Raw genomic sequence first — 20,585 nt, 5'->3', positions numbered from 1 at the left:
GATTTCTTTATTTCATTCCATCTTCTACAAAGAAAAAATATATCTTTCAAAATGTTTAGACCAAAATTGTGGCTTTTTGTGGCATTTGCTTCATGAGTAAAAACGTTCAAAACTTAAGCACATTTCTAAAAAAATATATATATATATATATAAAATGCAAAAAGCACACAGGAGTTTCAGAATTCACCTTTTAGGTATGACTGTGTGTAAGTTATGTTGTAGAATAAAACAGGACAGTGCCAACATAGGTCTTATTTTACTGTTTGAGAATTAGCCTTCTGGCTAGGTCTTCAAATATTGAATTCAGTTTGCTCTATGGGAAATGTTACTTCACTCAAATGAAGATGACATTTAAAAAATAAAAGTGTATATTATTATTCATCAGAGCAAGTGAAAAAAATATATTTTAATCAATTTCAAACAGCACTTGAAATTTATTTTGAATCAATAAAATGTACAAAAACAAACAAACTGAAAAGTCACAAAAAAACTGTCTCTGTTAAATAAATGTAATGTTTGTGATGGCCTTTTGTTAAATGTTGTTATACTTTTTTAGTTTTTGAATTGAAGTGATTTGTGTTTTTTTAATTCAGTAGCCTAATAATAATAAAAAAATTCTGTCAGCTATTTAATAATTAAAGCTGTGTGACTATGAAGGGAGGACAAAATGTTAATGCCCATAGAGGATCTTAGACAATGATACACAATGTATGCTTGTCCCCTATGTCGACGGCCCTGGATTGGGTAGACTAAAAACATGATGTGTTGATTGACATAAACCATTTTTTGTGGAAATGGAAATGCCATCATGGTTTGGAGTGGATGTAGATGGAGATGAGATGAAGAGTCTGAAAATGGTCTAGGGGTTTGAGGAGTATAAGACAAGGTCTCTCTGTTCTTCCAGAGAACTTCTGCCAGATGAAAAGGAAGTTTTTCCACTGCTCGTATAACCAAATATTAGAGTATGTTTAGTTTTGTTTAGGTTGTTTTTTACCACATATTGCACTTCTGTAACTTCATTAATCATAGCCTACTCATAAAATAAATTATGTCAAAACCTTTTTTTATTCAAATGTATTTCAAAATGCCTTTGTCTCAGCCAGATAACTGCTGACTGGCAAGGACTTTTAATTTGAATGAGAAACGTTTGTCATTTCCTGTGCAGGCAGTAATTGAGATATTTAAGAACATTTTACTAATTTAGGTCAAGGTTTTTTTTTTTTTTTTTGGAGTAGACATGGAACTGTAGATGACTAGTGAAATCGTAATTTTTACATAAATCATCTAAGAACCACTTACAAGACTAACGTAGTTTGCTAATTAATTATTAAATAGAGGGTAGTCTGCAAGTCTAGTCGAAAAAAGGTACACGAATTCCCACATCAAAGCGGTGCGTGATTTTGATCATCTGCTTGGACAACAACATGATGCTCGTGTAAAAGAGGGATAGAGAGGGGGGAGTTGGGGGTCGAAAGCAAAATATCACGTGTATTGTTGCACAGTAAAAGCCATGTTGCTTAATAACAACTGTGTCAGACTAGAGGGAAAAGTTATCGTCCTTCGCAAGAGAGAACATCCCCCCGCCTTCTGATTGAATGTACGCGAGCCCTGTTTTCCACGCCTTTAAAAAACAAGAAGGAAAATACGCCAAGAAATACGAGATTTTCACCGGATGGGTGTTTGGTTTCTGCCTCAGAACCAAAGAGAAAAACGACCGCGATGAGCTGATACGTCTGATAAAATGCTTGCTGGAAACAGTATTGTCAGAGGTAGGCTCGTTTGTTTTTTATTGCGCTGAATCAGATGGCAGCATCGTAACATGTCGTTGTCACGCAGATACGAAGTTGCTGCAGAAACGGAGGATGTGTTGTTTTCCTTTGCCATTTTCCCATTTCCTTTGAACTTAAGTCGAATGCATTAATGTCTGTTTTCATTTGTGTGCTCTTATTGCGTCCTGTGTTGCTTTGTTATTCCATGCAGGTCAGGGCATTGTGATGCTATACTGTCTGTGCCAAGAAAAAATATGTTAGCCTTGCATACATTTTGTTGAAAAAGACATTATATGCACAGAATATATCTCACAGAATGTCTTTATTCTAGATTGCAGTGAACCCTTCCAAATGTTTTTTTGTAAATGATACAATGTATTTTCTTGTATTGGCAACAGGCTTTGTGACACTGAATATAAGCAAACATAATGTAGAAAATTAATTTGGTTTTAATAATATTTTTTTTATTCTTTATAAATACCTTTATAGCATGTTATGCAGCCCTAAATAGGTTTTTATAAATCATGTTTAAAAAATATTTTATCACATCCCATGAATTCAAAATTAGAGATAGCTATGCTTGTGTAGTGTACTACTAAAAGTTGACAAAGTGAACCTTTACATTACCATACCATACATTACCATTCAAAAATTTGTGTCAGTAAGATTTCAAATGCACTCCTGTGGGTAAAAATGAAGTCTAAATAAGCCCAAAATGGCTAAACGCTAGCTTTTAATTGTCTCAACCACAAATTATTGGTCAGGAAATTAGCAACAATGCTGCCTCAGAAAAATGTCAAAGACAAAATTATTTTTTTTGGCAGAATATGGGAAGTTGTGTGTGGAGTGATAAATCACAATGAAGCGTGAGTTGCATGGTGATGTTCCAGAGCGGTGTCTTCAAAAATCCGGTGAGAAATATAATAATAAATGCATCTCTACCACAGTGAAGCATAGAGGAAGAGACTCTGTCATTGTGTGGGGAGCCTTTTTAGCTGCTGGTATTGGTGAACTGCTTCACTGTGGAAAGTCATTTAATACTTTGGAGTACAGGATGCAGAAAGGCTTTCTTCCCACATCTAAAGAGAAATGATCAGATGTTATTTTTTTAAGAAGACAATGCTTCTGCCCAAGTTGCAAAGACAACCAAGAAGTCGCTTGAGAGAAAGTCCATCAGGCTCATGTTTTGGCCTGGTCAGAGTGAAGATTTGAACCCTGTAGTGAATATTTGGCCATTGGTCTTACAGTGAACTCAAATGAACTGTGAGACATTTTTCAAATACTCATGATCCGTTTGAAGCCATCAACACTGACTCCTCTTTCTGTAAAAGCTGTCTGCAAGTGTACCACACGGCTTAAACATTTAGGGGAAAACTTAAGCTGTTCTGGCCTAAGTTACTTTATCTACAGTATTTGTGCAATTCTTGGTAATTTCTAAAATAGTTAAGACCACTAAATATTTAGGCATTTTTTGCTTGGCCTTTTTTTCTCTCTTCTTTTTTATATATATATTTTTTTTTTTTTTGCCGAGGAGTGTACTTGCTGTTCTTTTAAACTTTCTTCATAAAATAAAAATGCACTGTGGTTTCCAACACTGATAATAAGAAAAGTTTTTCTGAAGGATCATGTGACACTGAAGACTGGAGTAATGACTGCTGAAAATTCATCTTTGCCATCACTGGAATAAATTACATCTAAAAACTATTAAAATAGATACAATTTTATAAAATGTACTGTATTTTTGATCAAATAAATCCAGCCTTCTATAAAAATTCTATAAAATTTTCTTTGATTAAAAACAGAAAAATATCTTACAGACCCCAAACTTTGGAGCGGCAGTGTATACACATTTAAAATCTCTTTCTCTTGGGAACAGACCAAAAATGAGAGTATCTTATAAGCATCCAATAACTGCAAGTAGTAATTTGTAATTCATGTCTAAATAAATTTTGGTCATACTTTATTTTAAGGTGTCCTTGTTACACTGTAATCATACATTTAAGTACTGAGTAATATTAAGGAACCACATGTAGGGTTAGGATTTGGTTTGGTTTAGGGTTAGTTTCATGTAATTATGCATAATTTATAGGTTTTACTATAGTAACTGCATATAACATAGCCTATGTAACAATGACACTGTAAAATAAAGTGTTGCATAATTTTTTAAGAACATTTAAAAAATCGTCATTGTTCCAACAGAAAATGTGTCAATACAAGAAAGCAAACTGTAATTACAATGATATTTATAATTTTAATGAACAAATGCATTTGCCCTGTTTACTCTAAGGTGACCTGCCCAGGTGAGGTGGTTTGATACTGACAGATATGGAGGTGGGAAGTCTGCCTGTCGAGCTTTGGCGCCTCATCCTGGCATACCTGCCTCTGCCAGATCTGGGTCGATGCTGTCTGGTGTGCAGAGCCTGGCGGGAACTCATTTTGAGCTTGGACAGCACACGTTGGCGGCAGCTCTGTCTAGGATGCCCTGAATGTCGCCACCCAAATTGGCCCCGTCGCCCCCATCTGCCCCCGGTGTCCTGGCGAGAGGCTCTCCGACAGCATGCTCTTGCCAGCCGAACCTGGACCCAGAACGGCTCGGACCTCCACTCGTCTGCCTGCCTCCACCTTTTCCGCCGGAGGAAAGACCGCAGGGTTTGGCATGTTGGCACAGTGGCAGGGCGCGGGTATGAGACTTTTAGGGGGGCGCTGGCTGCAGCAGGGCCATACGATAAGGTGGTGCTCCATGCGGGTGTATACGAGGAACAGGTGGAGGTGTCCCTCAAGGTGCCTGTGGAGATTGTTGGAATGGGAAAGTTGGGGGATGTATCGTTGTTGGTGAGCTTTGATCAACAGTGCCCGACGGCGAGACTGTGCAATCTGGTATTCATGCCAGCGTGGTTTTCACCTGTGGTTTATAAGGTGAGCCTTGATACTTTCACAAGCCCATACATGCAAATTGTAACATTTGTGCTGTTCATATTCATTTACAAAAAGTGACAACAGCTAGTCACACATCCATAAATGGCTGAACACATACTATGTCATCTTGGTGCCCCTAAAAATCTGATTAACACGATTGTCAGCAACCAAATATTGAATTACTTCAGCCCTTTAAAGGTAGGGCAGGCAATTTTCGGAGTGGCAAGGAATGGCGGGCTATCTTTTGAAAGCATAAGATCCCACCCTCCCTTCAGAGTGTCTCCAAAGCCACAACTACAAAACACATGAATGCGTACAGCAGGGAGCAAACAAAAACTTCCCGAGAGACAGTGTTAAACTACCTCATGTGTCAAAGCACATAACATTACAATAATAATGAACATAAACAACTTAAAGAGTACTGACCTGTGTCACCTGACTGCTGCAGATTAGTTTAGATGTTGATAGTGTTGCCATTAAAACACATAGATTTGAGTCACGAATCGCTTCGAGTATAATGTCACGGGTTCCATCTTTTCCAAATTACAGTAGTTATGGCGTGAACGCAGCATAAGCTTGTTGTTTTGGTTTAGGAGGAACTGTAAAAAATGTCTGCTGTTTTGGTTACGGTGCTCGGTGACTGACGTCTGTCTAACTCTGCGTAGCATGAAACGTGCTGATGACGTGTGATGTCTGCATGAGGTATGAAAATATATACGTTGACAGGCAGGTAGGACATAGTATCGTTGCATTTGGACCGAACATTTTATGGTCCTACACCTTCCACAGACGATATATATATACTTTGACTTTTTTGCTCACTAGCCAATGTGGCTAGTGGTTTTCCAAAGTTACTAGCCACACAGCATTTTTACTAGCCACATTTTTGTTGTTGTGTAATTACCTGATAAAAGTTGACTATGCCGTGCTAAAATTTAGGCTACTTGAACTAGATTTACAACCCTTTTAAATGTAAAACCACTGTACACACCCAAATCAAGACTACATAAATATATAACAATACAGGTCATTATCATTAGCTTGTGTGTAAAGCTCCTTTTTTTAAATAAAACCATGTATTATGTATTATATGTCGCCACATAGCTAGCTGTCTCTTCGTTTCTGTGTTGTCGGTCACTAGCGCGCAAGCGCAAGGCAACACTGTGCATGTAATACTCAATCATGGGAGTTGTAGTGTCACACTTATTTCAGATGCCTTTTGAAAAGACTACAAATATTCAACCCGCCAAAGTGGCTAGTTGGAGTGACTGTGTTACCCGCCACGAGCAAAATCCACCCGCATTTGGCGGTTTGGCGGGTGTTAATGTCAAGCCCTGTGTGTGTGTGTGTATACATATATATATATATATATATATATATATATATATATATATATATATATATATATATACAGTGAGGAAAATAAGTATTTGAACACCCTGCTATTTTGCAAGTTCTCCCACTTGGAAATCATGGAGGGGTCTGAAATTGTCATCGTAGGTGCATGTCCACTGTGAGAGACATAATCTAAAAAAAAAAATCCAGAAATCACAATATATGATTTTGTAACTATTTATTTGTATGATACAGCTGCAAATAAGTATTTGAACACCTGTCTATCAGCTAGAATTCTGACCCTCAAAGACCTGTTAGTCTGCCTTTAAAATGTCCACCTCCACTCCATTTATTATCCTAAATTAGATGCACCTGTTTGAGGTCGTTAGCTGCATAAAGACACCTGTCCACCCCATACAATCAGTAAGAATCCAACTACTAACATGGTCAAGACCAAAGAGCTGTCCAAAGACACTAGAGACAAAATTGTACACCTCCACAAGGCTGGAAAGGGCTACGGGGAAATTGCCATGCAGCTTGGTGAAAAAAGGTCCACTGTTGGAGCAATCATTAGAAAATGGAAGAAGCTAAACATGACTGTCAATCTCCCTCGGACTGGGGCTCCATGCAAGATCTCACCTCGTGGGGTCTCAATGATCCTAAGAAAGGTGAGAAATCAGCCCAGAACTACACGGGAGGAGCTGGTCAATGACCTGAAAAGAGCTGGGACCACCGTTTCCAAGGTTACTGTTGGTAATACACTAAGACGTCATGGTTTGAAATCATGCATGGCACGGAAGGTTCCCCTGCTTAAACCAGCACATGTCAAGGCCCGTCTTAAGTTTGCCAATGACCATTTGGATGATCCAGAGGAGTCATGGGAGAAAGTCATGTGGTCAGATGAGACCAAAATAGAACTTTTTGGTCATAATTCCACTAAACGTGTTTGGAGGAAGAAGAATGATGAGTACCATCCCAAGAACACCATCCCTACTGTGAAGCATGGGGGTGGTAGCATCATGCTTTGGGGGTGTTTTTCTGCACATGGGACAGGGCGACTGCACTGTATTAAGGAGAGGATGACCGGGGCCATGTATTGCGAGATTTTGGGGAACAACCTCCTTCCCTCAGTTAGAGCATTGAAGATGGGTCGAGGCTGGGTCTTCCAACATGACAATGACCCGAAGCACACAGCCAGGATAACCAAGGAGTGGCTCTGTAAGAAGCATATCAAGGTTCTGGCGTGGCCTAGCCAGTCTCCAGACCTAAACCCAATAGAGAATCTTTGGAGGGAGCTCAAACTCCGTGTTTCTCAGCGACAGCCCAGAAACCTGACTGATCTAGAGAAGATCTGTGTGGAGGAGTGGGCCAAAATCCCTCCTGCAGTGTGTGCAAACCTGGTGAAAAACTACAGGAAACGTTTGACCTCTGTAATTGCAAACAAAGGCTACTGTACCAAATATTAACATTGATTTTCTCAGGTGTTCAAATACTTATTTGCAGCTGTATCATACAAATAAATAGTTAAAAAATCATACATTGTGATTTCTGGATTTTTTTTTTTAGATTATGTCTCTCACAGTGGACATGCACCTACGATGACAATTTCAGACCCCTCCATGATTTCTAAGTGGAAGAACTTGCAAAATAGCAGGGTGTTCAAATACTTATTTTCCTCACTGTATATATATAATACATACATATACATAGAAATACATTTAGATTCATTGCTATCAGGATGTGAAGAGATCAACCAGCATAACAAAAAATATTTCTGGAACAAATCACCTACCCTACCTTTAAACATCAGTGATGGTGTGTCCTTTCTGCATGTTTACTGAAAACAATTTGGAATATAGCCGTATCCAGTGATTCAAAACAATTTCACACATCAATCAGATCACAACTGTCTGTCTGTCTGTCTGCCTGCCAATCACTTCGTCTATCCGACTGTCTATCTAACATTTTTTGTCATCAACTCTTTTATCTGAAGGTTGATTAATATTGATTCCATGTGTCCCTGCCACTCTGTAACAAGCTTTACACAGAAAACACTGTCAGTTTTCCTATAGTGCTATAATTATATATATTTTTTTCTTTCTTAGACATCTTCTGGACATGTCCAGTTGGACAACTGCAACTTTGAGGGCTGTCAGCTGCATATCCGGGGTCCAGGGACGTGCCAGGCTCGTTTCTGCTCTTTTGCCCAGGGCAGCTCTGCCCATTTTCTGGGAGTAGCCATCAGTTTAATGGACAGTTGTGAATTCTCAGGGGGCGATTCCGCCTCTGTCACTGTGGAAGGTGCTCCGGTCTCTGAACGCAACTGGGCCTTCAAACACCTGCTTGCCTTGGCCAAGACCTTCACCATGATGACTAGTAATGGGTCAACTGAAATATCTAACCAAGGTGGAAAAGACAGCATGGATGCTGGTAGTCATGGAAACACACCCTTGGAAGGAGTAAATACAATGAAGGACTGGAGTAAGCAGGAAGTAGATTGGGAAACAAACTGGGCAAAACAGAAAGGTGGAGATAGTCTCCTTCCAGGCCAGGATGGTACGATGATTGAGGAGGATGGCATGGAAACATCAAGTGAGTCAAGTGAGGAAGATGATGAGCTAGATGGCGAGAAAAGCACAGCCTTAAAGCTTTCATACGACCAGCACGGACTAGCGCATCTCTCCAAAGCGGATATGCCTGATTCTTCTGCTTTTCCTGCACTGTTGAGCCTGTCTGCAGAGCTGCAGAGGGATGCAGAGGCGCGGGAGTTGGTCGCATCAGTTCAAGGCTGCTTGCTGCGCCGCTGTCTGCTGCGGGATGGAAAAGGTGGTGTGCATCTGTGCAATCATGGTCAAGCTCGACTGGAGGCCAATGTGTTCAGGGGGCTCAACTATGCAGTGCGCTGCATCCAGAATGCCAAAGTGTGTAAAACATGTATCTTCATGCCCTTTAAAGCTTAAGTATGTAATTTTGTCAACGTTAAAATTCCTTCTCCAAGTTTAATGTGCAGAGATGACTATAAGTAAGCCTTAAGTTGGCCGATTTCCCTCTTCCAGCTCTGTGGTGCAACAGGTTTTATGCTATGGTCGGGTTTAAGGGTGTGTTAAGGTGTAGGGAAGGGTCAACAGTGTAATTGTAGATATAATTACAGAATTTAATTACAGCTTGTAATTAAGTGTTTATTTTTTATTTTTAATATAAGTACAATGTAAAAACATATACTGTATGTACACAGTATTTGCTTTGTATCAAATGATCAATTGAAATGTTGTAGCATTTAAAATGATATTTTTTATATTTAAAATTTAAATTCTTTATTTATTTAGACAAAATAATATAGAATTGTAAAATCGACCATTTATCGGTTATCGGCCATATCATTAAAATAATTATTGGCTTATTGGTGTTGGCCAGAGTTTTAATATAATTAGCTCATTCTTGCTGTTTGTGCCTGGATGTGCATAATTAAATAAAGTATGGAATACACTGAATGCCCAGATATTTGCCCTGAGTTTGGAGGAGTCAATGCTAGTTGGCGAAAATCAGAGCCGGTCTGCAGATATTGGGCAGTCGGAGTTGACAGATTTCACATAATAAGACACAGTGTATGATGGGCACAGACTCGGACACAAATTCTTAGCTTCAGACTGTGATTCCATCCAGTCGGATGATAAACAACATGTTTGATATTTTGAAATTATTTTAGAACACATTAATTTCATTTGTCATGCATTTGTTTGCAGGCAACGAGGCGCATGTTTATTGCAGTTGTGTACGTTTGTTGTGTTTGAAAAAGAAATCTGGTAGTGTGTGATCCTCGTTTGTGTAGTGTATTCCAGCCTTATCCCGTCCTGCACAGTTCGTTCTACAGATATAAATGTTATCTCAGTTTGTGCAGGTTGTTTGGGCAGCAGCGATCAGAATTCCAATTTTTACTTGGCAGATGTTAAAATGGCAAAAAAAGCAAGCACTTAGAACCCTAGCAACTGCATAGTAATACTCAGCAACCAGTCAAAACACCTTAGTAATGGCATAGCACCTTCCTGACAACTATCCATAACACCCTAGTATCATGTCAGAGCCTTCTGCACAGGCAAGCACCAGCTACATTTTCTGAAGAGATTTTTTTTTCATTCCATTTTATGCTTGCAAGAAGCGCAACAATTACAACCAGCAGATTTAATAATATCTGCGATCATAGAAGATATTTCATGACATTGCACTGTTTCTGATCATCTTCTCTCTTTTATCTTTCTTTCATGTTTTAGTTCTCTTTCACGAATCTCTCTCTCTCTCTCTCTCTCTCTCTCTCTCTCCCCTTTTTTCTGTTTAGATGGTGATGTTGCGTAATGAAGTGTGTGGGTGCAAGGCGTCTGGTGTGTTCCTGCGACTCTCTGCTCAAGGTCTCATTGCTGACAACAACATTCACTCCAATGGAGAAGCGGGACTAGACATCCGCAAAGGGGCTAATCCTATCATACTGGTACACATTTCTTTTAGTACGCTGCAAAAAAAACAACAACAAAAAACATACCAAATTGCATTAGATTATAAGAGTTAATATCTCTTGAATCTTATTTTCCTTACCCCAATCGCAAAAAAAATTCTCACCTTAATCATAAATCTGACCAAATTTAATGAGGTTTATGCTTTAAACATGAAAACCTATTTGCCAGTGGCATATCTTAATATTTTATATGATTTTGCTTTTAAATAAATTAATATATATTTTATATATATATGTATATATATGTGTATATATATATATATATATATATATTTAAGTTTTTAAGAAGTGTGTGTATTTAAAGGAAAACAAGAAAATTACTGATTTAAAACATTTTGTGTAGTGTAATCAAATTAGAACTAGTGAAGTGGAAAGAAGTCTATAAGATATTTTGGAATTTCCACTATCCCGTATAATTTTCTATGTATACATCTTTTCTTTTCTTTCCCTTTCTCTTTTCCTGGCTGCAGTGTAATAGAATCCACAGTGGCTTGCGTTCAGGGATCGTTGTTCTAGGCAACGGGAGAGGTTCCATTCGCAGCAACCAGATCTACGGCAACAAGGAAGCTGGCGTGTATATTCTCTTTAATGGCAATCCTGTTGTCAGGTATGCAGTGCAGGCCTGGGGCCTTGTGTTATAACGCAAATCAAATTGGATAACAAGAACCATTCGATATATTTGTTTGTTATCATGAAACTAATCAAATTAAATATCTGATTTCTGTTTCCTTCTGTCTTCATGATAGTGGAAATCACATTTTCCAGGGTCTTGCAGCAGGCGTTGCTGTCAATGAGAACGGAAGAGGATTGATCTCTGGTTTGTTTGACTGCAGTACTATTTTCCATTTAATTGTTTATAGGTGCTTCAAGCACTTTAGACCTTTCCATTTTCAAGTGTTTCCTCATGCTCTTGAAATGGCTAAATCAATTTTAACTGCTGCTTTACTATTCTCGTCTCTGATAGAGAATGTTATTAGGCAGAATCAGTGGGGTGGCGCTGATATCCGTCGAGGAGGCGATCCAGTCCTGCGCAATAACTTCATCTGTTATGGCTTCTCGGACGGAGTGGTGGTGGGAGAGAGAGGGAGGGGTCTCATTGAAGGCAACCACATTTACGGTGTGAATATTTCAGCTTTTTGCATTTAAGGCATTTGGCAGATGTTATCCAGAATTTGTTCATTCTGTTGCAAATATGTGTGTGATAGAAATTTATTTTGTGCGTGATCGAGTGCCATGCAACACAAAAATTTGTGCCCTAACACAAAGGCTGCATCCGAAATCGTATACTTCCCTAGAGTAGGCGAAAAACAGTATGTGACAAAAGAAGTATGTGCGAATTCACTGTTTCTCATAAAAGAGTAGGCAAAAAGTACCTGGATGACCTACTACTTCTGGCGAGATTCTGAAGAGCGAATATTATGGACACTCTACTTTCCCATGAGGCCACAGAAGAGGATTTATGAATGGCAGTGAAGGGAAGCAACTGATGCTAGGAGGTCACATGATGACGACAGCATGGAGAATGTTATGTAGTATGTCCAGATTGCATTCATACTATACACATTCATACTATATAGATTGTACTTTTTTAGTGGTCCTGAAGTAATTACTTCTTCAAAATAAGTACCTATATAAGAGAGTATGCGATTTCGGATGCAGTCGCAGCCCAAGACTAACTGATTTTAAAAGGATTTTGTTGCAGATTAAGATGAAACAAATCAGAATAAAGGTTGTTGTTGTTTTTTTGTTTTTTTACATCATAAATGACTTGCATTCCCTGGTGTTTTGTAGGCAACAGAGGCTGTGGAGTATGGGTTATGTCATCTAGTTTACCTCAGCTCATTGGAAACCATATTACCCATAACCGCATGTATGGGCTGGCTGTGTTCTGCCGGAAGGACACAGAGTCTGCAGTGAGCCGAGAGGGCTATCGCTCTCTACAGGACAGGGAGAGAGTCGTCGGTGTTGGAGAGAGGGACAGAGGAGGGCCGGAGAACTTCAATGAGGAAGGAGAACTGATGGCATGGGAAAGCGATATCGATAGTGAAGATGAGCGCTTTTCCACTCGACGGCCAATCACAGTTGCCCTAGTGGAAAACAACTGCATTAGCCACAATGGAGGTTAGTTGCTGTTAAATATCATGATTCTTTTGCTGCATCTGGGACATTCAGATTACACAGCTACTTTCAGAAGTTGTTTTAATTTTGCTGCTAATTGGAACACATGCATTTTTGAATATGCCGTGAGTGGTATGTCACTATTCACAAATAAAACGTGGCCATGATTAAATGAATTCTTTATTTATAGCGGGCTTTTTTGTGCATGTTGTGGTTTTTTTTTTTTTTTGAGAGAGAAATTTTCTTTTATTTCAGGGCTGTTAAATTTATTAAATATGCTGTACACAATTTTTCAATTTTTTAACAAATTGATGATGACATTTCATTCTGACTTTATGAAGTCATAAAATGAATCACATTTATTTTATTTTGATTTTCTACTTTCACCTTTTTTCAACCGCCTTTTCGACGCAATATTCTCTGTAGCTACTTTGGAATTATATTTTTAATGGAAAGTGTTATTCAAGTAGGCCTATATTAAAATTTTAAAATGTTTCTTTAGGTACTTTATACATAACTCTAATAGTGAATAAAAAATATTTTGTTAACTTGATAATACTTGTTCAGATAATACTTAAATATTAAGCCAATTATTTAACTATTATTACAATTATATTGTAAGTTTTTACAATATCATGCTTCAATGTCTTTAAACATGAAAATATATAGTTGCCTTTATATTTTAGTAATGGGGTCCTTCATAGGGGGAACAGGTCAAGTTTATTTATTTAATAAGCATTGTTTCAAAGCAGCTTTACAGAATGTTAATATCTTCCTGATGTACAGTCACATTTAGCAGATTACAGCTGGACAATAATATAGTTTACATTTTGCTATAGTATACAAGCAATCAAGTAATTGAGATTTGCTATATAATATTAATTGCCCTGCGTGAGTGTGCTGTATGTATGTGGATAAAGTTGAACATACTTGTATATATAACTTTATATAAAGATCTGGGCCCATATTCATAAAGATTCTAAGAATCCTCTAAGAAAACTCTTAATTTAGCTTAAAAACTTTTACGTAGGAGTCTTAGCTTAAAAGCGATTCAGGACCGATCTGAGAGTAACTCTGAGTAAGGAAAATACAAAAACTTTCATCTTAGTGAGGAGGTGGGGTTGACCCCGTTGCTATGTATGACACAATCTTTTGAAGACTGTGATTGGTTGGTTGTCCAAGAAGAAAAAAAAGTGATTTTAAGTATAGGGTCTATTCTAATCCTTCACTTTGGAATTACATGCGTAATTTTTCCTATTTGACTGTTCTCTCACACACACACACACACACACACACACACACACACACACACACACACACACACACACACACACACACACATTATATATGTGTATATAAATCTTTTTTTTTTATTTACCATGCTGTTATTTTCCTATAAGGTTCCAAATTGTTCCACTCTTTCCAATTACACTGATTGCTGGCATGTCTATTTAAGCGGTGATTTGAATGTTGGTTTTAATGTATCAAACATGGAATTTTCCCAGTTGCCAAATATCGTAATGTAGTGATTACTTTCATTTCTGGCGCTATGCCATTTCTGTGCTGTGTCGGAGATGTTAGCGTGTCTCTAATACTCTAATAAGATCAGTCACAAACATGATCCCTGCACGATCTAATCTATAGCGTCTTATTAACTCACTGTTATCCATTGTCTGTAACGCATTTCTTCTCCCTCTTCGTCTTTCTGCCATTTTCTCCTCTGCTAAAGAAACTCTTAAGCCTCTTAAAAGTCCTTGTCCGTGCTCCTAACAATTTTGACCTTAAAACCTCGTTTAAGGGTTAAGATGCTTTCTGAATTACTTTTTTCTTTACTAGGATTTTGTCTTTAATTTTAAGAGTAAACGCCCACATTTCTAAGAATTTTCTTAGAATTTTGTCACTAGGAGCTACTCTTTGCATTAAGATTCTTTATGAATACGGGCCCAGGGCAATAATGTAGTTACATTTTGTAATGAAATAAGAAGTATAGAATATAAAGAATAGAGAATAGAAAACAACCATGCAGCTGAGATTTGCTATATAAAATGTACTATATCATCATATCTGGTTGCCCTTTTGCCATCAAAAAGCTTCACCTGAGTATCCCTGTCATACATGTTCAAATAAGATTGACATCTCACTCACTTCTGTGCTCATTCTTCTTCTCTTCTCTGTCTCTCCAGCTGTCGGAGTGTATGTGAAGAGCAGTGAGCCTCTGAACGTGGTGTCCAACATGGTGAACAATAACAGAAGAGCCGGCGTGTCTATCATTCAGAGCGCTCAGCTGACACGTTTAGTTGGAAACTGTGTCCTCTGTAATGGCTGGACGGGAGTGGCCGTGGACAGAGAGTGTCGAGTAGAGCTGCGCGGCAATGGGGTTTATGGCAATGGATGTCACGGTGTCTGCTTCCGAGGCGATGGGCTCATTGTGGAAAATGATGTGGTCGGAAATAACGCTGTTGGAATACGAGTGATGGACAATGCAGATGTTAAAGTGAGTTTGCTTCAATCTCTCTGTCACAGGGTTGAGAAAGGAAAAGCATACAGAGGCTGTGTCTGAAACCAATATACAGAGGTAGATGATGTTTTAACAGATAATGATTTTTAATGGCCAATATTGATACTGATTATTTTTTTTATTTTTTTAAGTATCCACAAAAAAACAACTATTTTCAGAACTGATTTTTAATCATTGTATTTCTACTTTTTGACAATAATAATAAAACTAAAATAATTATTAGACTGCAATAAAAAATGTGGATAGAACTTCTTATATTAAAATATTAATAATAACGCCATGTTTTTAGCATATACACTTTATTGTAGTCTTAATAATTATTTTATTATTATATTTATTTATATCAATAATATTAATACATGTATTGTTGTTATTTAAATCATAATTAGCCGTTAAAAGCTCTTGCTATTTCTCAAATCTCTAACTTTTAAGAAATGTAATTAATTAAAAAATATATATTATTTTATAAAATTCTATTATAATTTTTTAAGTCATCATCTGTGTCTCTTCCTGACTATTATATCACACAATCCTGGTGGTTGGTTGAAAGAACATTGTGTCGGAAACTTTTTTTTCTTCATTTTTATAAACTTTTTGTTTTATTGAGAAATAAGCTAATCATTAAATATTGATATGGTTATTACTAAAGCCTACATTCATACAAAAGCATTGTCTGTGTAGCAAATCCTTAGGTTTCTGACACTGCCCATGTACTGTTTGATCTGCAGTCCTGAAAAGGCTCCTGTTATCAGATGCTGACATTTGATATCTGTTCTGCAGGTCTTGCGGAATCGCGTTCAGGCGTTGCGGGGTTATGGGATTTCCATAAAGCAGCGGGTCCGAGGTGTGGTTCAGGAAAACCTGGTTTTTCAGGGCCACCCTACGTGTACTAAAACCCCCATACGGACAAACACACAGAACATGGAGTGTGTTGTACTTAACAACTCTCTGCTCAGACCCAGGTAGAACACACATGTAACTCTATAAATGTAGTCTATAAGAAGTAAAAGGCAACATGTCTACAATATATATCATAATATATAGATTTGGAGTGATGCTCCAAAAATGATTGAACAAAGCACAGAAACCGAAAGTAATTTTGCTGAAACTGAAAATAACGTTTATTTCATAATCAGTTAATTAATCAAATTTATTTGATAATCAACTTCAGATAAAAACATGTATAATATATATCCACAAGCTGTAACTAGTAGTAAAGAGGAAGAGATGATCGGTTCAATTCACCCAATTCGGTTAGTTCACCCAAAAATGAAAATTCTGTTCAATTCATCAATTACTCACCCTCATGTCGTTCCAAATCTTCGGAACACAAATGAAGTTCTTTTTAATAAAATCAGAGTGATTTCTGTCCCTTCATTGACAGCTACACAACTACCACTTTGGCACTTAAAAAAGTTCATAAAGAGATTGTAAAACTAATCCATATGAATTGAGCGGTTTAGTCCAAATTTTCTGAAGAGGCACGATCGCTTTACATGATGAACAGATTGAATTTAGGACTTTTATTCACATATAAATATTCATCAACACACACATTAGTTATGATAAACGGAGGCTCAAGCATGTTCGCTTTATGTGCGAAAAACCAATGAGGTTCATTCTCGTGAGTTACGCAGCAAACCAATGAGGTTTGTTCTTGCTCGTCAAGCAGGTTCGGTTGAGCTTCTGTTTATGTTCGCTGATCAATGTTTATATGTGAATAATGCCTACATTTAGTCTGTTCATCATATAAAGCGATCAAGTCTCTTCAGAAAATTTGGAAAACCGCTCAATTCATATATGGATTAGTTTTATAATCTCTTAATGAATTTTTTGAAGCGTCAAGTGGTAGTTGCATAGCTGCCAATGGAGAGTACAGTACTGGCTCAGATTTTGTTAAAAATATCTTCATTTGGTTTGAAGATGAACGAAAGTCTTAGGGGTTTAGAACAACATGAGGGTCAGTCATTTTTGGATGAACTAACCCCTTATTAGAGAGTTGTTTTGTTCACGCATCAACTGAAAATAGCTTAGACTAAAATATCTTGGTTCATGGAAATGAAGACAATCCAGCCCTATTGGGTCTACACGTTTATCTGTTGTAGCTTATCCACATCGTGTGCATGAAATAAGACACTGACACGGTCAAACGCGCCATCGGAGAAACGTCAATGAAATGTCACCATTTCGGTCAATGATTTCGGCCTTCTGTCTCAGCCAAAGCCAAAAAGGAATTAAATGCTTGCTTAAAATTCAGTGCATCACTAATAATATATGGCATACTATATTTGACCTTTACTACTCTTTCTGTTGTAGATCACAAGCCCTTTGGGCCCTGGAAAATCCACCTCCTCGTCCCCACAATACTAACCCCTCTAGTGTCACCCCTGCCACACTCCCTGCTCACCTCGCCATCACCATGACAAACAGAATCACTGCCTCTGTAGAAAGTGGTTGCCATAACAACGGCAGCATCTTTTGCTCAATTTTATGAGGTACATAATTCCCGGCTTTATAGCTCAATGATGGAAATTCATAAACATTTTCCCCTCAACATGAAGAACAGAGGAGGTCAAGGCACTGCTTCAACATTCTGGGTTGGATGATGAACAATTGGATTAAACCTCAACCACTTTCACATCCAAATGATCTAAAAGCACTTTTTAATATGATTAGCCAATGGTAGCTAGTTTAGTATTCCGGGAATCAAACTATGATGGTTTAAAGGTTTACCCAAAAATGAAAATTCTGTCATCAATTACTCACCCAAATGTCGTTTCAAACTCGTAAGACTTTCGTTCATCTTCGGAACACAAATAAAGAACTTTTTGATGAAATCTGAGAACTTTCTGTCCCTCCATTGACAGTCTACACAACTACCACTTTCAAGCCTAAAGACATCATTAAAGTAATCCATACATAAAGTAAAACATAAATGTCACTCCAGTGGTTTAACCTCAATTTTATGCATATGAAACAATTTACCACTTTATTTACAAATTATTAACCTCTAACAGACGTTCACAAAAGCACCAAAATGTACGCGTGATGTTGACGCGAGAGCAGGCATTGTTACGTGGCCACGTGTTAATTGGAGTCACATGGATTACTTTAATGATGTCTTTACTACCTTTCTGGGGCTTGAAAGTGGTAGTTGTGTAGACTGTCAATGGAGGGACAGAAAGCTCTCAGATTTCATCAAAAAGATCTTCATTTGTGTTCCGAAGATCAACGAAAGTCACGTGTTTGGAAGGAGAAGTGAGTAATTAATAACATAATTTTCATTTTTGGGTGAACCGTCCCTTTAAGACCTTTTTAGTTTTGTTTTTCACTTTCTCGAAATGGAAGTGAAGCTGGTCTGGGATCAGTGTTCATGAACACTTACTGGAGTTTGTATTTTATCCTGTTTATTAATTCTGTTTGGCTAGCAAATCAGCTGAAACCTGCCGCCCAGTCCGATACAGAATACATTTGTGCCGGATAGCTTTTTTGTTTTGTTTTTCAGAAACAAAACTGAGAATTGTTGGAAGCAAATCAAGATAGAATTTTTATTTTATTTAAAAAGAAATCCTATATGATTCAGTAAGGCACATGAATTTATTTGTCCAGTGAACCTACAGCCTGTTGTTGTCATTTCAGCCATTCAGTCAGGAGGGAGAAAGAGACACAAGAAGAGAAGAGAGAGACATGTCACGTGGCTTTTCCTCTCTCTTCCCAAAAGACCAGAACCAGTGCTGAAAAAAGAAGATAAACAATTTCAGTGCACCTTGGGAATTGTAGTCCTGCTGGCTTCTGCTGAGATTCTTCAATGGACAAAAACAAATATGCACGCACTGAGTACTGCTGCCAAACAAGTGGCAAACTGGCAATATTCAACTCTCCTATTAAAACCCTCTAGCTTTATGCACCTGTGCACATTACTGAAGGGTTTAGTTCTCCAATGACCTGGCAACCCTTGGAGAATTTTTAAGAACTTATCAGAAGAAAGACAATTTAAATGTGATTTCACAGGCACTGAATCAATATGTCTCTCAATGAATCATTCATTTTGAAATGAATAGCAGTGAAGAGTTTTACTAAATATTGGGATATGCAAAAACTGCTGATAGCTGTTTTGCTATTTTGAAGACTGTAAGCAAGATTATCATGTCGCTCCAGCTAAATAGTAGAATCGTATGAAAACCCTTTTGAAACGTTGTGATGTCAGAAACCTTAATAGGTATGAGAAAAAGAGACTAATGATGAATTGTAATTTAAAGGGACAGTCCACTCAAAAATGAAGATACACAAAAGATATTTTGAATAATGTTGGTGAGAAAAGAGTTTTGTTCCCAATGATCTCCATACTCAGACAAAAAATACTATGGAAGTCAATAGAAACCAAAACTATGGTTTAATTACCAACATTATTTAAAATATTTTTTGTTTTGTAGCTGAATGTCATACTCTCATGTTGGTCCAAACCTGAGCAAATGATGACAGAATTTTCATTTTTGAATAGATTATCTATCAAAGGGCTTGAAACTGGTTTTTTTTTTAAAGAGACCATGGCTTTGTTCGGAATGGAATCCTAGCTTACTATTTATTGAAAGCTGTGCAGCATATACTGTACATAAAACAGTAGGTTTTGTTCTGAATCCAAGTAAACATCACATCACCTCATTGCTTGCGAGTGGCATCCAGTTGTCAACTTGCCATTTAAAAATGAATCGAGTAAAAAAGTCTTAGACTGCAAAAGGTTGATCACATGACAGTGTTTTAGCAGTAATTTCAGTTTATTCATTATACTGGAAATGAAAATTTACTCCATGGCCTTTGCATTGCTCGTAAAACGTGGTAGATGGTTAGGTATCCTGAATCTTTGCACACTGTGTACAGTAGCCTATACATGCTATACAGGGATAGTATGGAAGTATGCCATTTCGAACATAGGCCATTGCTAAAATAAGGATTTTGTGATGGGATTTTCTTCCAGAACACTAGACCTTATTTATCGAAAGGTAGACATCTTATGTTAGATTTACAGCAGGCTGTTATTTTAGTAATGTTTTCATACCAACTGCTGGTTTGATTTGTAAAGTGCAATATGTATCTACTAAAATGTGCCTATTTTTACAGTATGGTTTTTATACTTATTGTGCAGTATAAATATAATCGCTATCATTGAAAACTGACTATTTTCTGTAGTTTTTGTCTTTAGTTGCATACTGCATAGATATGGATTTGATTCCAAAAACCCCAAGACATTTTTCACAGGTAAAGCAATCCTTGTGGTCTCAAGCTAGACATTAACAGTCAATCAACACAGGTGTAATTACAGTCATCTCAAGTAAACGCAAAACTCAATATGGACCGATTTTGTGTCAGGTTGTTGTAAAACTAATCAGAACACAGGTAATTGCAATTTCCATTTACAGAATAG

General features: G+C 37.5%; 1 protein-coding gene across 3 annotated transcripts; it reads left to right on the top strand.

The window, feature by feature from the left end:
- The first annotated feature begins 1,359 nt into the window (after positions 1-1,359).
- On the top strand, positions 1,360-20,336 carry fbxo10 (F-box protein 10). 3 transcript variants are annotated; one of them, XM_084401722.1, is made up of 12 exons: positions 1,361-1,769; positions 4,057-4,685; positions 8,126-8,941; positions 10,354-10,503; positions 10,998-11,134; positions 11,274-11,344; positions 11,492-11,644; positions 12,319-12,648; positions 14,829-15,139; positions 15,944-16,125; positions 17,480-17,658; positions 18,803-20,336. In XM_084401722.1, exons 2-11 carry the CDS (start codon positions 4,095-4,097, stop codon positions 17,655-17,657), a joined length of 2,919 nt encoding a protein of 972 aa, XP_084257848.1. In that variant the 5' UTR covers positions 1,361-1,769; positions 4,057-4,094; the 3' UTR covers position 17,658; positions 18,803-20,336. The 3 variants fall into 3 exon arrangements, with proteins under 3 accessions (XP_084257850.1, XP_084257848.1, XP_084257849.1); XM_084401724.1 differs by lacking the exon at positions 17,480-17,658 and having other exon boundaries at positions 1,360-1,769; XM_084401723.1 differs by lacking the exons at positions 1,361-1,769; positions 18,803-20,336 and adding an exon at positions 2,651-2,680 and having other exon boundaries at positions 17,480-17,956.
- The last annotated feature ends 249 nt before the right edge of the window (positions 20,337-20,585 follow it).

The sequence above is a fragment of the Rutilus rutilus genome (assembly GCF_951802725.1).
Source record: "Rutilus rutilus genome assembly, chromosome: 2".
NCBI classification, from domain to species: domain Eukaryota; kingdom Metazoa; phylum Chordata; class Actinopteri; order Cypriniformes; family Leuciscidae; genus Rutilus; species Rutilus rutilus.
This window is presented reverse-complemented; position numbering and strand designations above follow the sequence as displayed.